General features: G+C 58.8%; 1 protein-coding gene across 1 annotated transcript; it reads right to left on the bottom strand.

Moving 5' to 3' along the window:
- Window positions 1–1,222: 1,222 nt before the first annotated feature.
- MNT (MAX network transcriptional repressor) lies at window positions 1,223–17,657 on the bottom strand (the record flags this gene model as incomplete). Its single annotated transcript, XM_081109227.1, has 6 exons — window positions 1,223–4,907; window positions 5,075–5,267; window positions 10,492–10,603; window positions 10,726–10,767; window positions 11,292–11,853; window positions 17,585–17,657. 6 exons carry the CDS (start codon window positions 17,655–17,657, stop codon window positions 4,150–4,152), a joined length of 1,740 nt encoding a protein of 579 aa, XP_080965353.1. The 3' UTR covers window positions 1,223–4,149.
- Window positions 17,658–19,990: the final 2,333 nt, after the last annotated feature.

Genomic DNA, 19,990 nt, shown 5'->3' with positions numbered 1-19,990 from the left:
TTTTCGTTGCTACTTCATAACTGTAATGTTGCTGTTATGAATCGTAAATATCTGATATGCAGGATGGTCTTAGACGACCCCTGTGAAAGGGTCGTTGGACCGCCAAAGGGGTCGCAACCCACAGGTTGAGAACCGCTGCCTTAATTGAAGGCACCCATCTCTCCCTGGAGCTACCAGTAGAGGGAGCCAGCATCTCACAAGTGAAAAGGACTGGAGGAATTGTGGGGCACTGTCTGGCCTTTTGAGGCTGGCTTTTTTCAACTAATGGAACCCCAATACATTAGTGGCCACCACTACCTTCCCTGAGGATGACATCTCACACACACACACACACACACACACACACACACACACACACACACACCTGCACCCACACGCCTCCTACATCCCTGGACTCACCCTCCAAAGAGAAACTGAGTCAGTACCCCAGGCTGGGGCTGGGAGTGGGGCAGGTGTCAGGGAGTTAAGCAAGGCAGGATGAAGTGGCCTGCCTGGTCTGTAGTTAGGCCCAGCTACTTGCTCCCTCACCTCCCCACCTCTTCCTGAGACAGCCTGCCAAAGGGCCGGTTTCCCCTCAACTGGGAAGATGTAGTCACAGGGACAAAGATTTTCCAAAACCTGGTTTGCAAGCCACCTTAGAGCATGGTTTTGACCTCTTCCTCTTCTTGTTCCCTCCCCTGGAAGGACAGCCTCATGGACTCCCAGCTGACCTGTCCTAACCTCTACCCCATGAATGCTTCCCTTCCGCACCTTCTTTTCCATTGGAACTTTCATGAGTTTAGGATCCCCCAGTTGTACAGCAGGCCCAGGGCGGGATGGCACTGCTTGGCACGAGTCGAGGTCTGATGGAAGCTACACAAGGTCCAGGCTAGCTGTGTCTCGAACGTCACTTAGCCATCTCAAACCTGTTACTTTTTCTGCCAGAATGGGGCTACTTCTTGGCTTTACTTCACTGTTGTTATGAGATAAAACAAGATAGGTTTGAGGAAGTACTGTAAAAGCATAAGGAAGACCAGAACTGCAGCTCTGGGAGCTTGATGATTCGACACCGGGATCAGAATGGGAAGGTCTCTAACCTTCTTCTAAAATTGACCAGCACCGAAGCTGCTGGAGGACCATCCCCCAAACACCAACAGGGAAAGGGACCTGCTGCTTCTTGCTGGACGTCTCTCCCTCCCTTTGCAACAAAAGGACCCAGATGCTGCGGGCTGGCAGCTCCATCTCAGGTTTCAGTGCAGGTTTATTTCAATTTTATATTTTATTCCAGGCAAGTGCTTATTACATGGATAGTATTCATGTCTCAATACCTAAAGTCTTGGAGCATGAACAGCCACTAGAATACAGTTCAATAGTAAAAATACAATATGTACAAAAGTAGGGTTTTTTGTAATTTTTTTTCCCACACAGCAGATGTATCCAAACACATAAAAATCTCTACAGTCTGGGGTCACTACGATTTATATTTCAGGAAACAGAGACACAGTGACCGAGTCCTCACTGTAAACAAGGGCCACCTCTTTGGGGGATGGGGGTGGGATCCTGGGATGGGGGAGCAGCAGCTGTTCCTGGAGAGAGCAGGGGTTCTGGTGACCCCCGCCCCCATTTCCCTCCAGGCATTCCCTGCCCTTCTTTGGCCCCCCCCCCCCCGCCCCAAGGAACCAACCTCCCCCGCTCCCCGAGGTAAAGATTCCCAGCCAGTGAGCCACTCTGAACATCAAAAAGTAAAACACGCATGAGAGGTAAGATGTGTGTGTGCGCACGTCCCCCAGGCTGGAATGGCTAGGGAGGGGGGGGGGCAGGGCAGGCGGTCCCACAGGGTGAGGACAGATGTGGTCCTGATAGCTCTCAGAAGGGAGATGCCCAAAGGGCTGGGCGGCTGCCCTCTCGGGCACAGAGTCACAGCATTCACAAACAACAAGAACAGCAACACCCATCGTCACCAGTCTGGACATAGTCATTCGGCACTAGATTCAGAGCCCCCACTGCTGGGGACGGAGAGGGGCACGGGCAGCGGGCGGATGAGGTATCTGTGCAGGCCCGAGGGGCGACTGGCTGACACAAGTTTTAACTGGACCAGCCTCAGGATGTAGGGAGGTGAACGGAGCTGAGGAGAGGCGGTTTGCCCATGTTTTGGACTCTTCCCTGGGCACCAGGCCTGCCCTTCTCCCTGTTCTTTCCATTGTAATCACATCGGGAGTGGGACTGGCTCCAGAGGACCCGGGTGGTGCTAGCGGCTGCAGGTGCAGGAAGGCAGCAAGCTTGTGAGGTGGGAGCGCTGCGTGGGCTGGGGGCGGAACGGGACTCTCTCCTGGAGGCCTCTAAGGCATCTGAAAGGCCTTCCCTTTCCCCACCCCCAGGAGAGACAGGAGAAAGTCCCCTGGGAGGTCTCCAGGACCAGGGAGGAACTGCAAGGGAGTTCTTAGGCATAGAAATCCATTCAAGACCTCTGTGGGGGCCACTCCAGAGGATCCTGGGCCCCAACCTGTCAGTGCAAACTTCACACCTAGGGACACTCTCGTCCTCTCTCCACACTGAGAGGCCTGTGTCCAGGTGGGGAGCCGAGTGTGCCCGCGTGTGTAATGGTGTGTCTGACACAAGGCCACGTGTAATAAACGCCTACGTAAAAAGAGACCCCTCCCAGCCGGAGCGGCTCAGTGGTTGAGCATCGACCTATGAACCAGGTCATGGTTCGATTCCCCGTCAGGGCACATGCCTGGGTTGGGGCTCAATCCCCAGTGCGGGGTATGCAGGAGGCAGCCAATCAATGATTCTCTCTCATCATTGATGTTTCTGTCTCTCCCTCCCTCTCCAAAATCAATAAAAAATACATTAAAAAAATTAAAAACATCAAAGTCTGCCAAGGCGGAGGCAGGGAAAACAGCATCCCCTACACACCAGCTCCCCTCACTCCTCTCCACCCCAAGCTCAGCCCTGCCCTTGGCCCAACTAAGGACCTTTCCTCAGAGGAAGGCAGTGGCACACAGAAGCCCCCACCAGGGTTCTCAGTAACGCCCACCGGAGAAAGGGCAACGTTCAGGGCGGAGATGACGCTAGAGACGGCGTTGTTGGGGCAGAAGCAGCCCTGCAACAGCCCGGCTCTGCTCCCTCTGCAGGTCCTCAGGGCCTCCGTGGGAAAGGGCTGGGAGCCTAGGGGGACCCCTGTCTCAACAGTGTGGCTTCAGGCTCCTGGAACCCAGACCGGATGTTGGTCCATGTCTCCCAGGTGGCAGCCAGGTACCCATCCGCAGGGGAGTGCAGAGCACTAAGCAGAGGCCAGTGAGTCGGGGGAGTGACAGCCTTCTGGAAGCCAAAAGCCACGCCTAGGGATGGGAACGAGGTCCGGAGCAGTTCAGTCCAGACCCAGGCGGGGATGGTGGGGGCGATGGGACAGCCAAGTCCCTCCTTCCCCACCCCACCCTCAGCCTGCCCTCTTGAGGTCAGGAGCCCAGTAGTAAGGGGTGAAAGGCTCAGAAACTTGGCAGCAGCTTGGGTTTGGCTTACTGTTGGTAGAAAATCCTAACTAGTTTCTGCTGTAAGCAATCACAGTGACTGCAACTGGGTTGGCGCGCCCCAGGCTGGGGCACCCGCCTGTCTGCGTAGGACTCCACACCAGCCACTTCCTAGGACTTCTCACCTGCACTCAGAATAGGGCCCACAGTGCTCCCCAACTTTCTGAGCCAAGTTGCTTCAGTTCAGCTCCTCCTCTTTCCCCTCCATAGGCCTGGGAAGAGAGGCTGAGGCTCGGGAGGGAGGGCCCAGGTCCTCAGCCACATCACCAGACAGAGCAATAGCAGCAGCAGCACAGGAAGGCAGCAGGGGAGGGAGAAGGCAGAGAACATGACATCCACATCAAACTGTTTCAGGGGACAGGATGGGGAGGCAGGAACAGCACCAGGCTGAATCGGCAGCACGTCCACCAGAGCGTCTCTCATCACTTTATCAAGTCCTAGTGCAGTGAACTAACCCCCTGCCCTGTGCCCAGCTCCCTCCCCTGGCTCAGAGTCTCTGCACCCCCTTCCCCTAGGAGGCCTGGGGGTGGGTGTGGGTGGGGTGGGCCTGGGCCGGACTGGAATGTGTGGAGCTGGTGGGAGAGTGTGGGGACAGGTTCCCCTTCTTGCCCCCACTGGGGGCCTCTGAGTGGCCTCATCCTCAAGCCAGCTTGAGTGTGCTGACCGGGAAGGAGGGCATGGTGACCATGGTCACAGGGTTGAGCACTGTCTGGCCCACCAGCTGGGGGTGGTGCACCACCTGAGCCCCCACGGCTGGCTTTGCCATGACGGTGGTGGGGGGCCCCAGCCCAGCTGTGCCATTCACTTGCTGGTGCGAGAGGGTGTGGGCAATGTGGCTCACCGCCACGGGCTGGCTCACTGCCACAGGCTGTGGGTATAGGGGAAGCTGGGAGCCAAGGTGGGCCACGTGGTTAAGGGTGGCAGGGTGCACTGTGATGTGGCCAATAGGGGGTGTGGCAGGTGCCAGCTGCACAGCAGGGCTGGGGGCTGAGGGGGCAATGTGGGCGATGTGCTTGCCGCCTGGCCCCTGGAGAACGTGGTTCACAGTCTGGATGACTGAGGCGTGGGTGGTGGCTGTGTGGGCGATGACTGTGGAGCCTCCCCCAGATGCAGCCATCAAATGGGCAGGAGCTGGTACCAGCGTCTGGGCAGGGGCAGCTGGTGGGGGAGGAGGAGCCGGCAGAGGTGTCTTCTGCTGTGGTGGCGGCTGCTGCCCAGGCAGATGGGCCGGAGACAGGGCCACAGGCTGGGGGTGGGGGTGCGGGTGGGGAGGCAGAGGCACAGGGGCGGTGATGGGCGGTGGCTTCGGCAGCTCCGGGTGGGGGCGCTGGCTCTGCTTAGGCAGGCCCAGGCCGGCCTGGTCCTCCTCCATGTCCTCATCTATGTTGTCCTCGCCCTCTGTGGGGACACGAGGACAAGGATAGGTCAGAGGGCTTGGAAACACAAGGCTGGAGAAACAGATGCCCCTGGGGCCTGGGGACATCGTGGGGCTGGGATGGGAGGGCACCTTTTCCAGCAGGCAAATGCCTGGCCAGGAAGCCTGACGTTTGAGAGGTGGGGCTCACCAGAGGCAGTAGAGGTGGAAGCCTGGTCGTCCTCGGGCTGGCCTGTCTGTCGGAGCACACGGTCAATCTCTAGCACATCCATCCACTGGCTCAGCTCATGTTTGAGCTCTGCTAACCGCTGCTGCGTGGCGATCTTCTCCCGCGCCAGCCGCTCCATCTCATGCTCATATTCCTTCTCCTTCCTCTTCAGGGACTGGAGAGCAGGGCAAGGAAAAGCAGGACACCCTGAGCAGCAACCTTGGGCCCACAGTACCGCGAACGTCCCCCCACAGCCACCCTTGCTTCCAGATCACCTGGTCCACAGGGGCAGGTCTGCAGTGACTAGGGGGCTGATGGGGGCTGCTGGAGACCACACCTGCCTCCTGGGCCATCGCTCTGCCCAGTGAGGCCCAGTGTCCAAGGACTGTGGGCTCTCCGGCAGGTCTCATTAAGAGAAAGCACAGATCCAGGTCAGCGACTTCCCCTTCTCCACATCAACTCTGGTCTGGAGGGCTTCGCTGCCTCTAGCCCATCCACCCTCCTGGCAGCACCTCCCTCCATTCTGCAAATGACAAAAGGTGTCACAGATTTCTCAGGTATTGCCCAAGGCCTATACATACCACCATTCGTACCATTATGTCACCCACTGATGCCGGAAGCTACCCTCCTTGGAACCCATTCCCCATAGAACCCCAAATGGGTCAGCCCTTTTCTCCACCTCATCATTCACTAGTCTACTTCAGTGTTCTTAGAGGATGACCCACTAGGCTTTGCAAAACCCCCACATTTCTTGATCTGCCTCTATCTGGCCCCCAGCGGCTGCTGGCTCTGCACCTCCTCTCTGACCTCCTAGGTCACTCCCTGAGCCCGTTTTCACACTGCTCACAGCCCCTAGGCTCCCCAGGCTGCGGAACCACCCTCAGCCCTGGAATGTGCTCCTCCTCTAACACCTGTACCTGAGTTGCAATGACCAATGAGAAATGGCTCTCGGGGTGCTGGACAGCATCGCTGACTTGACTGAGCACCCCTGGAGAGGCTTCTGTCTTTCCCACAGGTTCCGGGTCACTCTCACCCGAGAAGCTGATGTCACCCACTTCGCTAAGAACACCCTTATGCAAGGTGCCAACTCTCCTTCAAGTTCTCCAGGGCCACAGGCGACCATATGCCCTTAGGCTGCCCCCTCACATAGGGGCTGGATGCCATCTCTCAGACTGTGGCACTGCTCCCTGTCAGAAGGGCCTCCAGTTTCCCTTTGCATGAGGCTTAACAGCAGCTCCAAAATGCCAGCTCATGTCCTGTTTCTTGGCTGCCTTTCACTCCAAGTCTCAGCCATCCTCCATGACCTCCTGCCTCTGAAACCATTAAACCAACCTCAGTTTCACAGGCCTCCCTGTGGCTGGCTTCTCCTCGGCCCACGCATGTCGTGACTGCTGGGCCAACCAGATGACAGACAATCCTGCCCTGCTACCTCCCGGGTCTCTTACCCGAACTGCTCCTGAGCTTCTAGCTTCCAAGCTTGCCAGTCACGGCCAGTGCAGAGCTACTGGCTCTTCATGCACCAAACTCACCGCTCGGTCTTGGTTTGCCTCTCCCAACCGTACGTATCCTGATGCTCACATGTGGCTCCTCCCTTCTCAGTCTTATCTGCTTGGGCTCCAAGACCACACTTGGCCCCACCTCCTCCACGGCCCTCAACAGTACATCCTCCTGACAAACACCACATACCTGAGCATTTCACGAAACTGCCAGGGTACACTTAATCAGACAGTGACTCATATCACAAAATATCTCATGTTTAGTTTTCCACCGCATACACACTGTCCTGTCTGACCCTGTGAGGGAAGGCAAGGACTCCTCTGTAGTTGGCGCATATCCCTGGCTCCCCCAGTGGCAGGACAGAGCTGTGGACAGTGTCTCACTTGGCCCAGGGGAAGAATCTGAGGATGGGAGTGTGTGAGCTCCCACCTCTATCCTGCCTCTCCCTTCATCTCAGGAGAAGCACAGTCACCATGAGATTTGAGTTTCTCGATTTCATTTCCTCAGCGCAGCCCCTCTTGACTGTTCACCTGTCCCTCTTGGGCATAGCAATGTCTTCAACTCTACACACCAACTAGGCCCAACTTCCCCACGTCCCCTCCTACAGACCTTAATTCCTTACCGCACCAGTGAGATACCTCAAACCACTCGTGCCTGCCACATAAAGCCCAGACACAGCCATGCTCGGTAGCAGCCCGAAACCTGGTAGCTTTACACTTCCGTAGCCGTCCCAGGCCACACAGCCCCCTCTACCTCCTTGGCTTTGAGATGAACCTGCTTCTCCCCATATTTCTGCCAGAAAGACCCCCTCCTCTTACCCACACCCACCTGTCTGGCTTCTCCCCCAAAGAGGCGACTGCTAGACATGACATCAGTTGAGGCCGCATAAATGACAGAGCCTGTGGCGAGTCAACCCTCACTCCAACCTGGCTGCTGCGGGCTGCAAGTGGCCATCCTGAACTCTACCTGCTAGCACAGCGGTTCTCAACCTGTGGGTCGCGACCCCTTTGGCGGTTCGAGCGACCCTTTCACAGGGGTCGCCTAAGACCATCCTGCATATCAGATATTTACATGACGACTCATAACAGTAGCAACATTACAGTTATGAAGTAGCAACGAAAATAATTTTATGGTTGGGTCACAACATGAGGAACTGTATTTAAAGGGCCAGAAGGTTGAGAACCACTGTGCTAGCAGGAGAGGTAGACTTCTGGCGCAGGGAGAACATCAGGGGCCCACCCCTCCTTTTCTCACCCAGCCCAGTTCCCCACAGGCCTAGAAGCCCCTGAAAGTTTCCCCAGGGTATAACTTTAGTCTGCTTCATTTTAATATTTTTTAAATTGACTTCAGAGAGAGAGAGAGGGAGAGAGAGATAGAAACATCAATGACGAGAGAGAATAGATCAGTTGCCTCCTGCACACCCCCTACTGGGGATCGAGCCCGCAACCCAGGCATGTGCCCTGACCGGGAATCCAAACCTGTGACCTCCTGGTTCACGGGTTGAGGCTCAACCACTGAGCAACACCGGCTGGACACACATTGCTTCATTTTCAACCCATTTCCTTTCTAAGACTACCTGGATGTGTGGTTTGGTGCCTGCCTACTCCTCCTCTTCCTGTCTCTGTCCACTTAACTGTCATTTTTCAAATGCTTTAGCACCTCCAAGCTACTCCGGGTCTGGCCGGGGACTAATCTTCCCACAGCTTCCTGCCTCACACACCACCAAAGCCCTGGGTGTACACGCCCCACCTCCGTGGCCTCTCCAGTTTTCTCTTTCAGCTCCCAGCGCGCGCCCTGCGGCCTCCCATCTCTGCACGGCAGTCCTCTTGCTGGAGAACTTCGCCTGTGTGCTCTCTGCCTCTGCTTTGCTGGGGTCCGCCTGAGACCCTCAGGTCTCAAGTCAAATGCTCTGTCCTCAGCAACAACTCCCCACCCAGAACAAATCCTGCAATCCTGTCCTTATTACGCCCTCCGGCACCGTCCTCTGGTTTATTTGTTTATAATCTAACACAAGACCCAACCCAGGAGGACAGAGACCCATACTTTTTTCTTTGCTCCCTGCTTTATCCTCAGAATCAGACACAGGACTGTCCGTAGTGCTTGAATGAAAAAATAAAAGAGTGAAGTTGAGGGTTTAGACAGCCTTGGAAGTTTCTGCTTCCACTGTCAGCCACGGGACAAGTATCTCTGTGGACAGCCTGCACCCAGCTTGCTTCCCATTCAGCCCAAGCAAATATCCCGATTTTGCTGGTTCCACTGAATCTCTACGATGTACTTTCAAACCCACACGTCATGGCAGCAAGACTGCCTTCCCTAAGTATGTGTTTATACGAAGGAACATTCCCATTTCTCAACAATTGCTATTAAGTTAATACTTATAGAAGGCCAATCCTCCTAACATTCCCATGATGGAGACACTTTTTTCCTATTTAGCGACACCAGAGTACAGGAGAAGGAACTGGTATTCACACACACACACACACACACACACACACAGCATTTGATCAGGGATGTGCTCCCACGCTACATGGCTGAAAGACCAGTAGCTTACATTCAAGCCCAAATTCTGCAAAAACATCCCAGAAACAAGCCTCCGGGGTCCGGTGCTAAAACCACGGCCCGGCCGCCTCCCTCCCCCTCCCGAGCCCATCCGGACGCAGGCGCCGCGCCCCGCCCCGCCAGGAGCACGCGCGCACCCACGCGGACCCGGCTTTGCTGTGTCACCCGGGGCCCGCACCCCACCTCCGCGCGCCCAGGAGCTCCGCCCCCACCCGGCCCGACCAATCCGCGGGCCCGGCCCCGCCCTTCCAGGGCGCTGGGAAGCGCGCCAGCCCCGCCCCCTCGGCCGGAGGGCGGGCGGAAGGGCGCGCGCTGGTGGGAGGCAGCCGGCTGGGAGCAGTCGAGAGGCAGTGCGTCCGCCCTTCAGCGAGTCAGGCAGCGGTTACCTCAGGGCTGTGACCCCGCGGCCGAGGCTGAGGGAGGGGGGTGCTTCCCCGCTGGCTTCCAGCCCAGCCCTCAGGCTTCCCGAGCCCGCCGACTGGGAGACCCGCGGCGCCTCCGCCCCCGCCCCGCGCGGGCAGGCAGCCCTAGGCCCTCCCACTCTCCCCACGGCCGACTCCGTCTCCGCTGCAGCCGAGCGTGGCGGCCCGCCCCACCCCCACAGCCTCCTTCCCGGCACGCGAACCTACGGCCGGTTTCCAAGGAAACCGAAACTCGGGCCGTCATGGCAACAGTCTTATCTGACGGGCGCTCCCCCCACCCCCCCCTACTGAGGGCCAATGCCCGAAGGGAGGGGACACAGCCAGCAGGGCCGCCTGGAAAGGGCTTTTGAACAATCCAGACGAAAGGAAAGCGTCATTTTTAAGGATTCGGTGCCACAGGGGCTGTCACCGCATTTCCCAAACCCCAGGTTGAACGGGTCGTGCACCTTCGTGCACTGTTGACCTTAATCCTCTGGGGTGAAAACGGGGGCTTCACCGGCGCGCCGCCGAGGGGAAGGAGCCACACCCAGGGGACCCCACCCACCCACGAGGCTCGGGGGGAACCCGGTTCCGCCCCGGCACTGCGGACGGGCGGAGGCGCGGGCCGCCCCACGCCCTTCCCACCCCGGCGGCCGGCGGCGGCGGAGCGGGGCGGGCGCGGGTGAGTCACCGGCTCGAAGCCCGGCAGCTGGCGGGGCTCCGCGGGGCCGTCCGGCGGGCCGCCCTCCCTGCGCAGGCGCGCGCCCTCCCGCCCCCTCCCGGGCGGGGAGCCCCGCTGACGTCACCGGCCATGTGCTCAGCGCCCGCGTGGAGGCGGGCGGAGCTGCGCGAGGGGCGGAGGCCGCGGGGGAGGAGGAAGCTGGCGCGGCGCGGGGCCGGCACCACCGCCCGCCGCTCCCCGCAGGCTCCCGCGCGCCGTACCTGGATGTACCGCAGCGCCGTCCGCAGCACGCTCAGATTCGAGGTCTTCTTGTCGTCCACGTTGGGGATGTTGCGCTTCAGGGTCTCAAAGCATTCCTTCAGATGGGCCCTCCTGCGGAGCGGAGGGGGGCGCCCGTCAGCCCGTGCGAGGGGCGTGGGGGCGCGGGGGGGTGGGGTGGGGAGGGCGAGGGGAGCTGGGGTCCAGGGGCAGAACCCGATCGCCCGCGCACACACCTGTTCTTCTCCAGTTTGTTGTGGACTTCTCTGGTTCCGATCCTGCAACCCAGACAGACCGGAGGCTCAGGGAGGAGGGCCCGATTAGGCGGCCTACCTGCCCGACCCCCAAGCCAAACGCCACGGGCTTTCCTCCGGACTCTCTCTCTCAAAGCAGCAGGGGGAGATGTGCACCCCGTGGAGGGCGCATGTGTGCCCATAATTCACAACCCCTTAACCCTCCATCCCGCCTGAGACACAAGGGCTCCTCCGACTCAAAGAGAGAGGGAGCCGACCCCAGCCCTCACCCAGGGGACCCATAACGCGACACTCCTTCCAAAGGCTACAAATACCATCAGCTCCGGCCTCGGACGGAACCGGAGAGCAGAGGGCAATGCTATTCCCCTGCCCGAGGGGCCGGCACAGCGAGACTGTGTGAAACTCAGGAGGGCGCCTTTTGGTCGCGAGGTCGGGAGGGCTTGGCTCTGAAGGGCTGGCTTGGGAGGGTGCTTTCCCTGGCACACAGCCCATGGGGGCGGGCAGTTCTCTCCATTCCGCCAGCCCCACCTCGGCCACACCTCACTTACCCCCCAGGCCTCTTCTTCTGTTCGCCGGACTTGACTTCTTCCGTTGGTGCCAACTTCAGGGTCCCAAGAGCGGGCGGGGGTGGCTGCTGGGGGGCCAGCTGTGGCTGGACTCCCGGGTGGGGCGCTATGGTCAGGATGGGTGTGGGGAGGGGCTGCAGAGGCTTGGGGCTGCCGGTGGGCTTGGAGTCCGGCAGTAGGGGTGCAGGGGTGGGCATCTGTGGCCTGGTGGGCAGGGGAGCAGGATCCTTAATGCTGAGTCCAGGGGTGTTAACCAGGGTGGGCTGGCGAGGTGCCAGGGGCAGAGGCTGGGCGGCAGGGGGCAGTGGTGGGGGCGGGGGCAGGGGCTGAGGGGAGTTGGTCACTACTGGAATAGGAATGACAGTCAGTGGGGTGGGGGTGGCAAGTGCGGGTGGGGGTGCCGGTGGGGGTGCTGGTGGCGACAGAGGCAGGGGTGGTGCCTCGATGCGGGGTTCCTCCACAGGCAGGGCATGGGCCAGCCTGGCCAGGCTGCTGGCCTTCTTCTGCTCCTGTTCCCGTTCCAGGCGAAGACGCTCCTGCTCCTCTACGCAGAGAGAACACAAGGATTGTCTCAGCGGGACCAACAGCCCTGGGCTCCGGCTTCACCTGTCCTTCACCAGCAGAGCAGACCCCATCCCCTGACCTTGTGCCTGCCAGTCAGGGCCCAGTGACACCTCTGCTCAGCTTGAGATGCCACAAATATCCGTCCATACCCAGCTAGGCTCTGGGGCTCAGTGCTGGTGGCACAGCAATGAGCAAATGAAACACCCAGTCCCTGCCTTTGGGGAGTCCAAGGCTGGAGGGTGGCGGAAGGGACAAGTAACGGGATAATAATCCCGGCTAGGAGAGCAGACAGGCGTTGGCAGAGTGGGAGGCGTCACAGAGGATGCTGAAGGCTTAGCCACTTGAAGGTTGAAGGGTTAGGCAGTTGATGAGCAAGGGTCAGGAGCAAAGGTGACAGATGAGATGGGCAGAGGCCAGTCCATGATAGATCATAGCTTCTGGGCCAGACCTTCAACAGTATTTACCAATAGAAGGCAAGCAGTACCGCCCTGGCTGGTTTGGCTCAGTGGATAGAGCGTCGGCCTGCAGACTGAAGGGTCCCGGGTTCGATTCCAGTACGGGCACATGCCCGGGTTGTGGGCTTGGTCTCCAGTAGGGGGGTCGTACAGGAGGCAGCCTATCAGTGATTCTCATCATAGATGTTTCTCTCTCTCTCTCCCTCTCCCTCTGTGAAAGCAATAATGTATATATATAAAAGAAGGCAAGGAGTACCTTCATTTCACAGATTGAGATAAATTAGCTCAGAGGGGCAAAGTGATTTGCTGAGGGTCCACAGCAAGTCACAGGTAAAATGGGTCGACCCAGCCAGATCTCTTCGACACAGGGTGGATGCCTGGCACTTACTGTGCCAACATATGCTCACTCGGTGTCTACACACACACCTGGGTCCTCACAAGAGCCCCCCACCACAGGTAGGGCAAGGGCATCACCTTCAGCTCACACATGAGGAAATAGGCTCAGGACTCGGGACTCTTAGGCTATGTCCCAAAGCCTCTGGTTCCCTCAGGGACCCTACAAAACATAATTGGTCCTTCTCTGTCCTTCGTCTTGCTGAAACTCATTTCCCTCAAAAGCCACCCACCTCCCCCAGCAGCATAAACTAGAAAGGTACAAGGCAGGCAGAAAGGAAAGCCGTGGCCTTTTTAATGGAGGCTGAACAAGGCAACGAGTTCAGGCAACATTGCACCATCGTCCAGCACCTCTGCTGAAAGAAAGCCTTGCAGGAAAGGGAGGCCTGTTTAGCAGCTGGCTGGGAACAGGGTTAAGGGGAGCGGCCCCTCCTGCTCCAAAGGCCCCACTCTACCGCCACCCTGCCCCATTTGGGGGCCCCTGGCTACAGAGCTGGGCCAGGGCCCTGGGGAGCGGCTGCAGCCCCCAGGCCAGGGAGCAGGCTGGTCAACCTGCCCTCCCTCCTGCCCCGGTTCACAATGCAGACTAACCCAGCTGACAGCAGGGACACGCCCCAAACAGGCCACCCCACGAGGGGTGGGGCTGAGGGATGAGGTTGGCAAACCACCTCCCTCAGCAGGAGGGCATCAACCCCCACTTGTCTGCCAGGCTCCGGGGCCCCAGAAAACCTTAGAGCTCAGGGCCCTTTAGCCAATCAACAACTTGAGTGAGCCAGAGCCTGCTCCGAGCCCCTCCCCCCACAAAGAGGCAAAGGAGGAAGTAGAGGGGGATGTGCTCTGAGAGGGGAAGCACTCAGTGGTTTCCCAGCAGCCAGAGCTCAGGAGCTGGACAGGTCAGCACCGGCCTCTTCCGCGTCTGTCTCCCCTGCCCTTCAGGAAGGGGAGCTGCCGGGCCAGAGCAGGCCCACTCCAACTGGGGGAGGCCTTGCTCTCCCAGGCCTTTCCAGCCAGCACTGACTGACGTTACAGCCCCAAAGAAAACCAGCTCTCTGCTCCAGCTTCCCACAGGAACACACTGGGAAAGAAGCCCGCTGAGTTCCAGTTATGGAGCCCTTCCCAGGCCCAGCCTGGGACATCCCTAGTCCACTTCTCTGCACCCATCTTCACCTCTCCCCTCCCCACACTCAAGACAAGAGCCTCGCACTCAGAGCCCAACGCAGTCCCCACCTCCGTTCCTTTGAACCAGGACCCAAATTTTCATTGGCCTTGGGTTAGTATCCCACTCTCCCATATTTAGGGGGAGACAGGGCCCCAATCCCAAGGATAGGTGACCTGGGGCCTCAGACTGAAGGCAAACCTCATATTCCCCATTTTTAAAAGCAACTCCAAAGTTCACCCAGGAGATGGTAACCTCCTCACATACCCTTCTCTTCAAAAGCCAGGCAGGTTCGCCTCACAGGTGCCAGAAAGGACCCACGTGAAAGGCCAAACTCTATCACACCTGGATCAGCATGAAAAACCTTAACTGGTGGTAAAGAACAGGGGACAGCCCAGGCCAGACCCAGCCCACCAAAGCGTCCTGCCTCCTCCCCACCACCTCTGACTCAATCCCAACCCAGCAGCTACCCTCTCCCAGTGCACTGTGGAGGGGAAGACAGTATAGGGGAAGCAAGCTGGCAGTCCCTGGGGGCCTCCCTAGGAGCATATAGGTTTAGGCTCTTTAAAATAATGCTCTGCTGCACCCATGAGTGCACTGACTTCTCACTCCCACATACTCTGGTAACTGCCCTGGGCTCTGTCCAGAGGCTGTACCCCACCCCACCCCAGGGAATTTAGCATGACCTCTCTGGGGTGATCCCCAGGGCCATGGAGTGTACCAGCATTATGCTCCCTTCAGCTATCCCCAGTGACTGTGACCCAGGTGCTCAGCTGGCACAGGGCTGGAGCTTGAGACATCCACACCTGGTGACCCCAAGTATGTGGGGTCATTCTCCCCTCCTGCATGCTAACAGTGAGCTTGGCACATAAGGCAGGCCCAGGGTGCAACTAGGTCAGAAGCCTTGGACACTTGGCCAGCATCCTCCAATCAAGGTAGAAAAGAGTCCCCCAATGGAGCCATCTCCATGAATGCTGGGAAATGACCAAGCCCTCTTGCTAACCACTAAGATGACCTTGCCCTTCCCTCTCCTCTCTCTCACACACACAGGCACACACACAGGCACACACATCCTCAGGTTCATCATGTAAGCAATCTGGCTGCTCTAGGTCAGGAAACTGGCCCTTGAGGTTAAATGGGGGCATGCATGAGAGGCTCCCTGTTCAGAGCTGCTCATCAGGTACATAACCTGGGACTGCAGTTTTGATCAGAAGATTCATGCACCACCCCCTCCTGTCCCATTCTTCCCATTCCCAGTCTGAGGACAGGCCATCAAGGAGAAAATGAACACTGGAGAGTAAATTGCCGTGGCCTGATCTAGCCATCTGTACATGAGGTTTTGGTGTAGATATGGCTTTCCGGCATCCACCCATCCACTAAGAACCTGCCCCACCAACAAGCTGTGCCTGGGCAGCTGAACTAGGCTTCAACTCACCTCCAGCTCTCACCATGTGGGGGAGAGGGCAGGGCTCTGCAACTTCTTAGGAGAGAACCATTCCCAGGTTCCTTCACAGAGTTGCACACATCCTCCCTGTCCTTACTGGTCAGCTGTGGATTTACTTATTTTGGAAAGGGTGGACAGACAATAGTGGGGGTCTTCTCCCTTTTCCCATATGACCAACTAGCCTGCAGGTAAAGTAAAGATGAAGTGAGTGTTTCCCTGAGACAAGGTCAGGGTCAATCCCGTTCACCTCTAGCACAGTGCCTGGTACACAATGGGGACACAATAGGTATTCTTGAACTGCATTGTATTGATGGTGGCAGCAGGTGACTCAGTCTCTCCAAATCTTGTGCAAGCTCCTCCCCCTGCTTCTGGGCACGCAGTTCTCGGTCACCACCAACACGATCCACCGCCTGACCCTACTCTGGACCCCAAAGAAAAGGGGGAGGGGCGTTTGGGTTGATGTCCTGGCCCATCCGTTCTGAAAAACCCAAGCATCTCAGTCTCACATATCTCGAGTGACTTTTGACCTTGAGAGACCGGTGGAGCCAACTGGGCCATCCGACCCGCCGCTCCCGGTCCCTGGGCGGCTGCGACTCCCCCCGCGGGCCGCAGCATTGGCGGCGCGGCAGCAGGCGCGCGCGCACGCACACACACGCGCGCACACACAACACACACTACTACCTCCTGCATGACTCATCATTGAAGCAACAATAGGCAGAGAGAAAGGAAAGGAGGGCGAAGCGAAATCTCCAGCACCACCAACCCGCCTGAGGGGCTGGGAGGGGGAGGGTTAAGGAGGGCAGGAGTCCCCCGCTGCCGCACACACACCCCGACTGCTGAGGGATGAGGCCCTGGGAGCAGCACGGAAAACGGTCTTTCCCCAGCCCCTTCTTCTGCAGCGCCCTGAAGCTAGGGGCCGTCAGCAAGGGCGAGTAGGGATGGGGGGCATCTGAAATCTTCGTCTCGCTCCCCTGTCCAGGAAGCGCCAAAGTTTGCCCCTTCTTCGCCCGGCTCATTCCACAATGTGACCGGGGATGTTGCCAGGAGATCCCGGTGAGAACGTTTCGGGGTCAGTGGGAACGTGTGAGCTCTAAATATCCGGTTGCTCCGCAATTCTAAGGGTTTCCCTCGTCTCAAAAACAGGAGGTTGGGGCGAGAACCGACAGGTAAGCCCGGCTCCTCCTTCGCAGGCAAAAGGCTCTCCCCGAGAGAGATCAGCGCCCAGAGCCAGGGCCCAACCGGGCGCCAGGCCTCCGGCCAGCCCCGCCCAGACCCCGCCTCCGGTCGAGCGCGAGGCAGCGAGGAGGGGCCCGGCCGCGCCGTCCCTAGCGGGAGTGTCCCCGGTGCACGTGGTCGGGGGCGGGGTCCGTCCACGTCACCAGCCGGTGTAACCAACGGGCTTGGTACGCAGACACACGCAGCATTCCAGCCGAAAGCGGGTATGGAACGCGCAGACACGCCACATTCCACACCGGCTAAAGTGGGGCGCAGAGAGGGGGGCCCGGGGGCTGCCCCCAGCGACCTGCGGGCCGTTTTTCAAACACCCAATCAGCCGGCTCTCACCCAAACCCCTGACGCTAGACCCAGCCCAAGCTCCGGGAGGCGGGGTCAGGCGGGGCTGGCCAGGATCATAAGACACGCGATGTCATTTCATTCTGCAAAGGCCGCCTCCGCCCCAGTGGCGCGTAGATCTGCCAGGAGTGCCCCCCACACCCGCCCCGTAGGGCCAGGGGAGCTGGGGAGTTGCTCCGCGTAGAGTAATTTCTACCCCACACTCCGTTACACACACGCCCACTCGTGTGCACTGTACACTCGCCCATGTACACGTCCGTTCATCTGCTCTCCTCCAGGCTCCCATCACACATCCCCCGTGCACACACGCACGCACACACGGGTCTGCCACCCCCACGCAACACCACTGCTCACCCCACCCCCGGCTCTCACACACTCAAAGCTACCGAGGGTGCCACTGACCCACGCGAAAGGAGCCCTACAAAAGGTGCACAAGGGGTGGCAGGCAGCTGGGGTGGCGCTCACAGGAGCCGGGTCCCTCGCTGCATGCTAATGAAGTCATTAATTAATTTCCCTGCCCACAACACTCCTCCCTCCCCGGGCGGCGGCTCTTGCGCCGAGCCTTGCACTGCCGGCTTCGCGGGCCGCCCGGGAGAGGGTCTTCTTGTCCGTGGTTTCGGCGTGGGTTCGGGGGCCCGGGTCGCTCGCCTCCCCTTCCCGGGTGCCCCAGGGGCCCAGCCCCGCCGCTCACCACGTGCTCTCTGTTGTTGCTGCGCTTGCCATTCCAGGAAGCGGGCCGCCTCCAGTAGCGTCTCTATGCTCATCGCGCTGAGAGCTGCCGGGGGCGCGCCGGGGCCGAGACTGCGGCCCGCGAGCCAGGCACAGGACAGGCTGGCGGGCAGGCAGGAGGGAGGGATCACCTCCGGGGGGCGACAGGGCTGGGCGGCGCAGCGCACTCCGCAGGCAAGAACGGGGGAGCACGGGCAGGAAAATCAATGTCTCCCAAAATATTTGCAAAATATAATTTGCAAATTTAAAATAATTTGATGCAAAGAAAAAAAGAGGCGGCACTGCCTTCTTCCTTCCCCTCCCTCTCTTCCTTCCTTCTATTGCCTCCCGCCCCGCGGCCCCCGGGAGTCCCGCCGACAAGAAAAGGCTTTGCAACAAGATGGCGAGGAGGCACCGACACACACAACAAGGGAAGGAGCCGCGCTACCCCCGGCCGCCGCCCCCGCTACTACACCGGGGCCGCAGCCAAAGCCCGGACCGGAGCCCCCACCCGCAGGGCCGCGGCGCCTCACGGAGGGAGGGGCGGGGTCGGGAGCGAGCTGTCTCCACCCACTTACGGCGCTAGCACACGTGGCCTGGGTGGGGGTGGAAGCTCGCGCCGGGTTCGCGCCCTTCATTTCCGCTTTCCAGCCTCGCCCCGCCCCGATTGTATGCCACAAGTTGAACAAGGGTGTGTTTGGATCATTCACAACGAAATTTGTCCTGCTGGAGGGAAGGTGGAAAATTCATCACTTAAGAAGCTCAAATAAGGACATTTTAGGTCAGGGAAACATTAGGATGGTAGACACCGGCCTGATCTTTGGTTCTCCGCTCCCTACCCACACGTGACCTAATTCCTGCAACCACCCGGCTGTCGCAATTGCCCCGGGATCCGCCCCTGGGCGGAGCTGACAGCCGGAGGCTGCCAGAGAACTTGGAAGGAGCGGACTGGCGATCCGATTCCGCGTTTTGTCTCCATTCCTCCCCCCGCAGTGCGTTAGCATTCTATTAGGCGACGTCATCGGGCCACGGGCCAATGGGCGGGCAGGACAACACGGCATGGAGCAGCTCCACATGGACACCCCGCACCGCCGGCCTTCCGTTTAAAGGGCCAGTGTTTAGCCGGGTCACTTTCGCGGGTGCGGATGGGGCCACTGTGTGAATGGGAGATGGAACGTTGGAGTGAAATTCCGCAGTTGTTCCCTGAGGCTTAGCCTTGACTTTTCACTAGCCTTCCTTTAAAACAAAGTATCTCCCTTTCCTTCCCCTAAACTCTGTCCACTGGTCTCTGATGTGGGTGGAGGCTCAAATTGTGCCACCCCAAAAGCCACCCATTACTCTGGGACCCGGGCGGGGCGGTTATGGCGAGGCATCCCCAACCCGGACCAAGGGGGCGTGGCCCAAATCGGGAACAACAACGTGGAGGGCGGAAGCCCGGCCCTCCTGGCGGCTGGGCAGAGACCGCGGGCGGGGCTCGGGGGCGGGGCCTCTTGGCCCGGCCTCAACCGGGGTCGCCCAGAGGGCTGGCCTTCCCCCCACCCCCTTACCTCCCCACCTTGGCGGGCACCCTTCTTACCGCTGTTTCCTGCGCTAGTGTTTGGGGGTGCATTCAGAAAGTTATAACTTTGAGGTCAGCTTGCCCAAATCCTCATCTTGCAGGTAAGGAAACAGGCCCAGAAACTAGAAAGGACTCAGTATTCCAGTTGTTCCGTAGGAAGGAGCATTTATTCCTGACCCAAGATGACTCCTTTGAAGGCAGTTCTAGGGCAGGGTCCCCAATTAGAAGAAAAGTCCTGGAAGAATATAAAATTGCTCCCATGGGAAGGAGTTTGACCATTTAATATGTGATTAGAACCACAAAAATCTTTACCTGAAACCCTGCTGTTCAGCTTTGGAGGAAGTTGCAGAAACCCAGGCAGTTTGTAGTCACAAGCACAGGCCTGCTGAAGGCATATTTGGGGCACCCTGGTGCACATTCAGCTCTGTTGTCCCAATGCCAGCAGGCCTGGGGCCCTCTCAGTCCTGGCCACAGATTTATTTCTTTGCCAACCAGCGCAGTGGGACAATGCCATTTGGTTTTAAGATCCCACGGCCTGGGCATCACCATCACAAAACCAAAAAGCAAAACTTTATGAGGAGGTCTCTCTGGCCAACCACCCTGCCAATCCATTCCCTTCCATCCCCACTGAGGGATAAATTCTTAATTTGGGGACTAGTGGAGGGCTAGACCCATTGAAAGCTGGTACATATGCATGCTTGCTGGCTTTGCTCCTTACCTTTGAGGGCACAGTGCATCCTAGGGAAATAAAATCTGCACATGCCCTGACTCAGTTGGTTAGAGCTTCCTCCAATATGCCAAGGTTGTGGGTTCGATCCCCAGTCAGGACAC

This window comes from Myotis nattereri (assembly GCF_964212035.1).
Source record: "Myotis nattereri genome assembly, chromosome: 16".
Lineage (NCBI taxonomy): Eukaryota > Metazoa > Chordata > Mammalia > Chiroptera > Vespertilionidae > Myotis > Myotis nattereri.
This window is presented reverse-complemented; position numbering and strand designations above follow the sequence as displayed.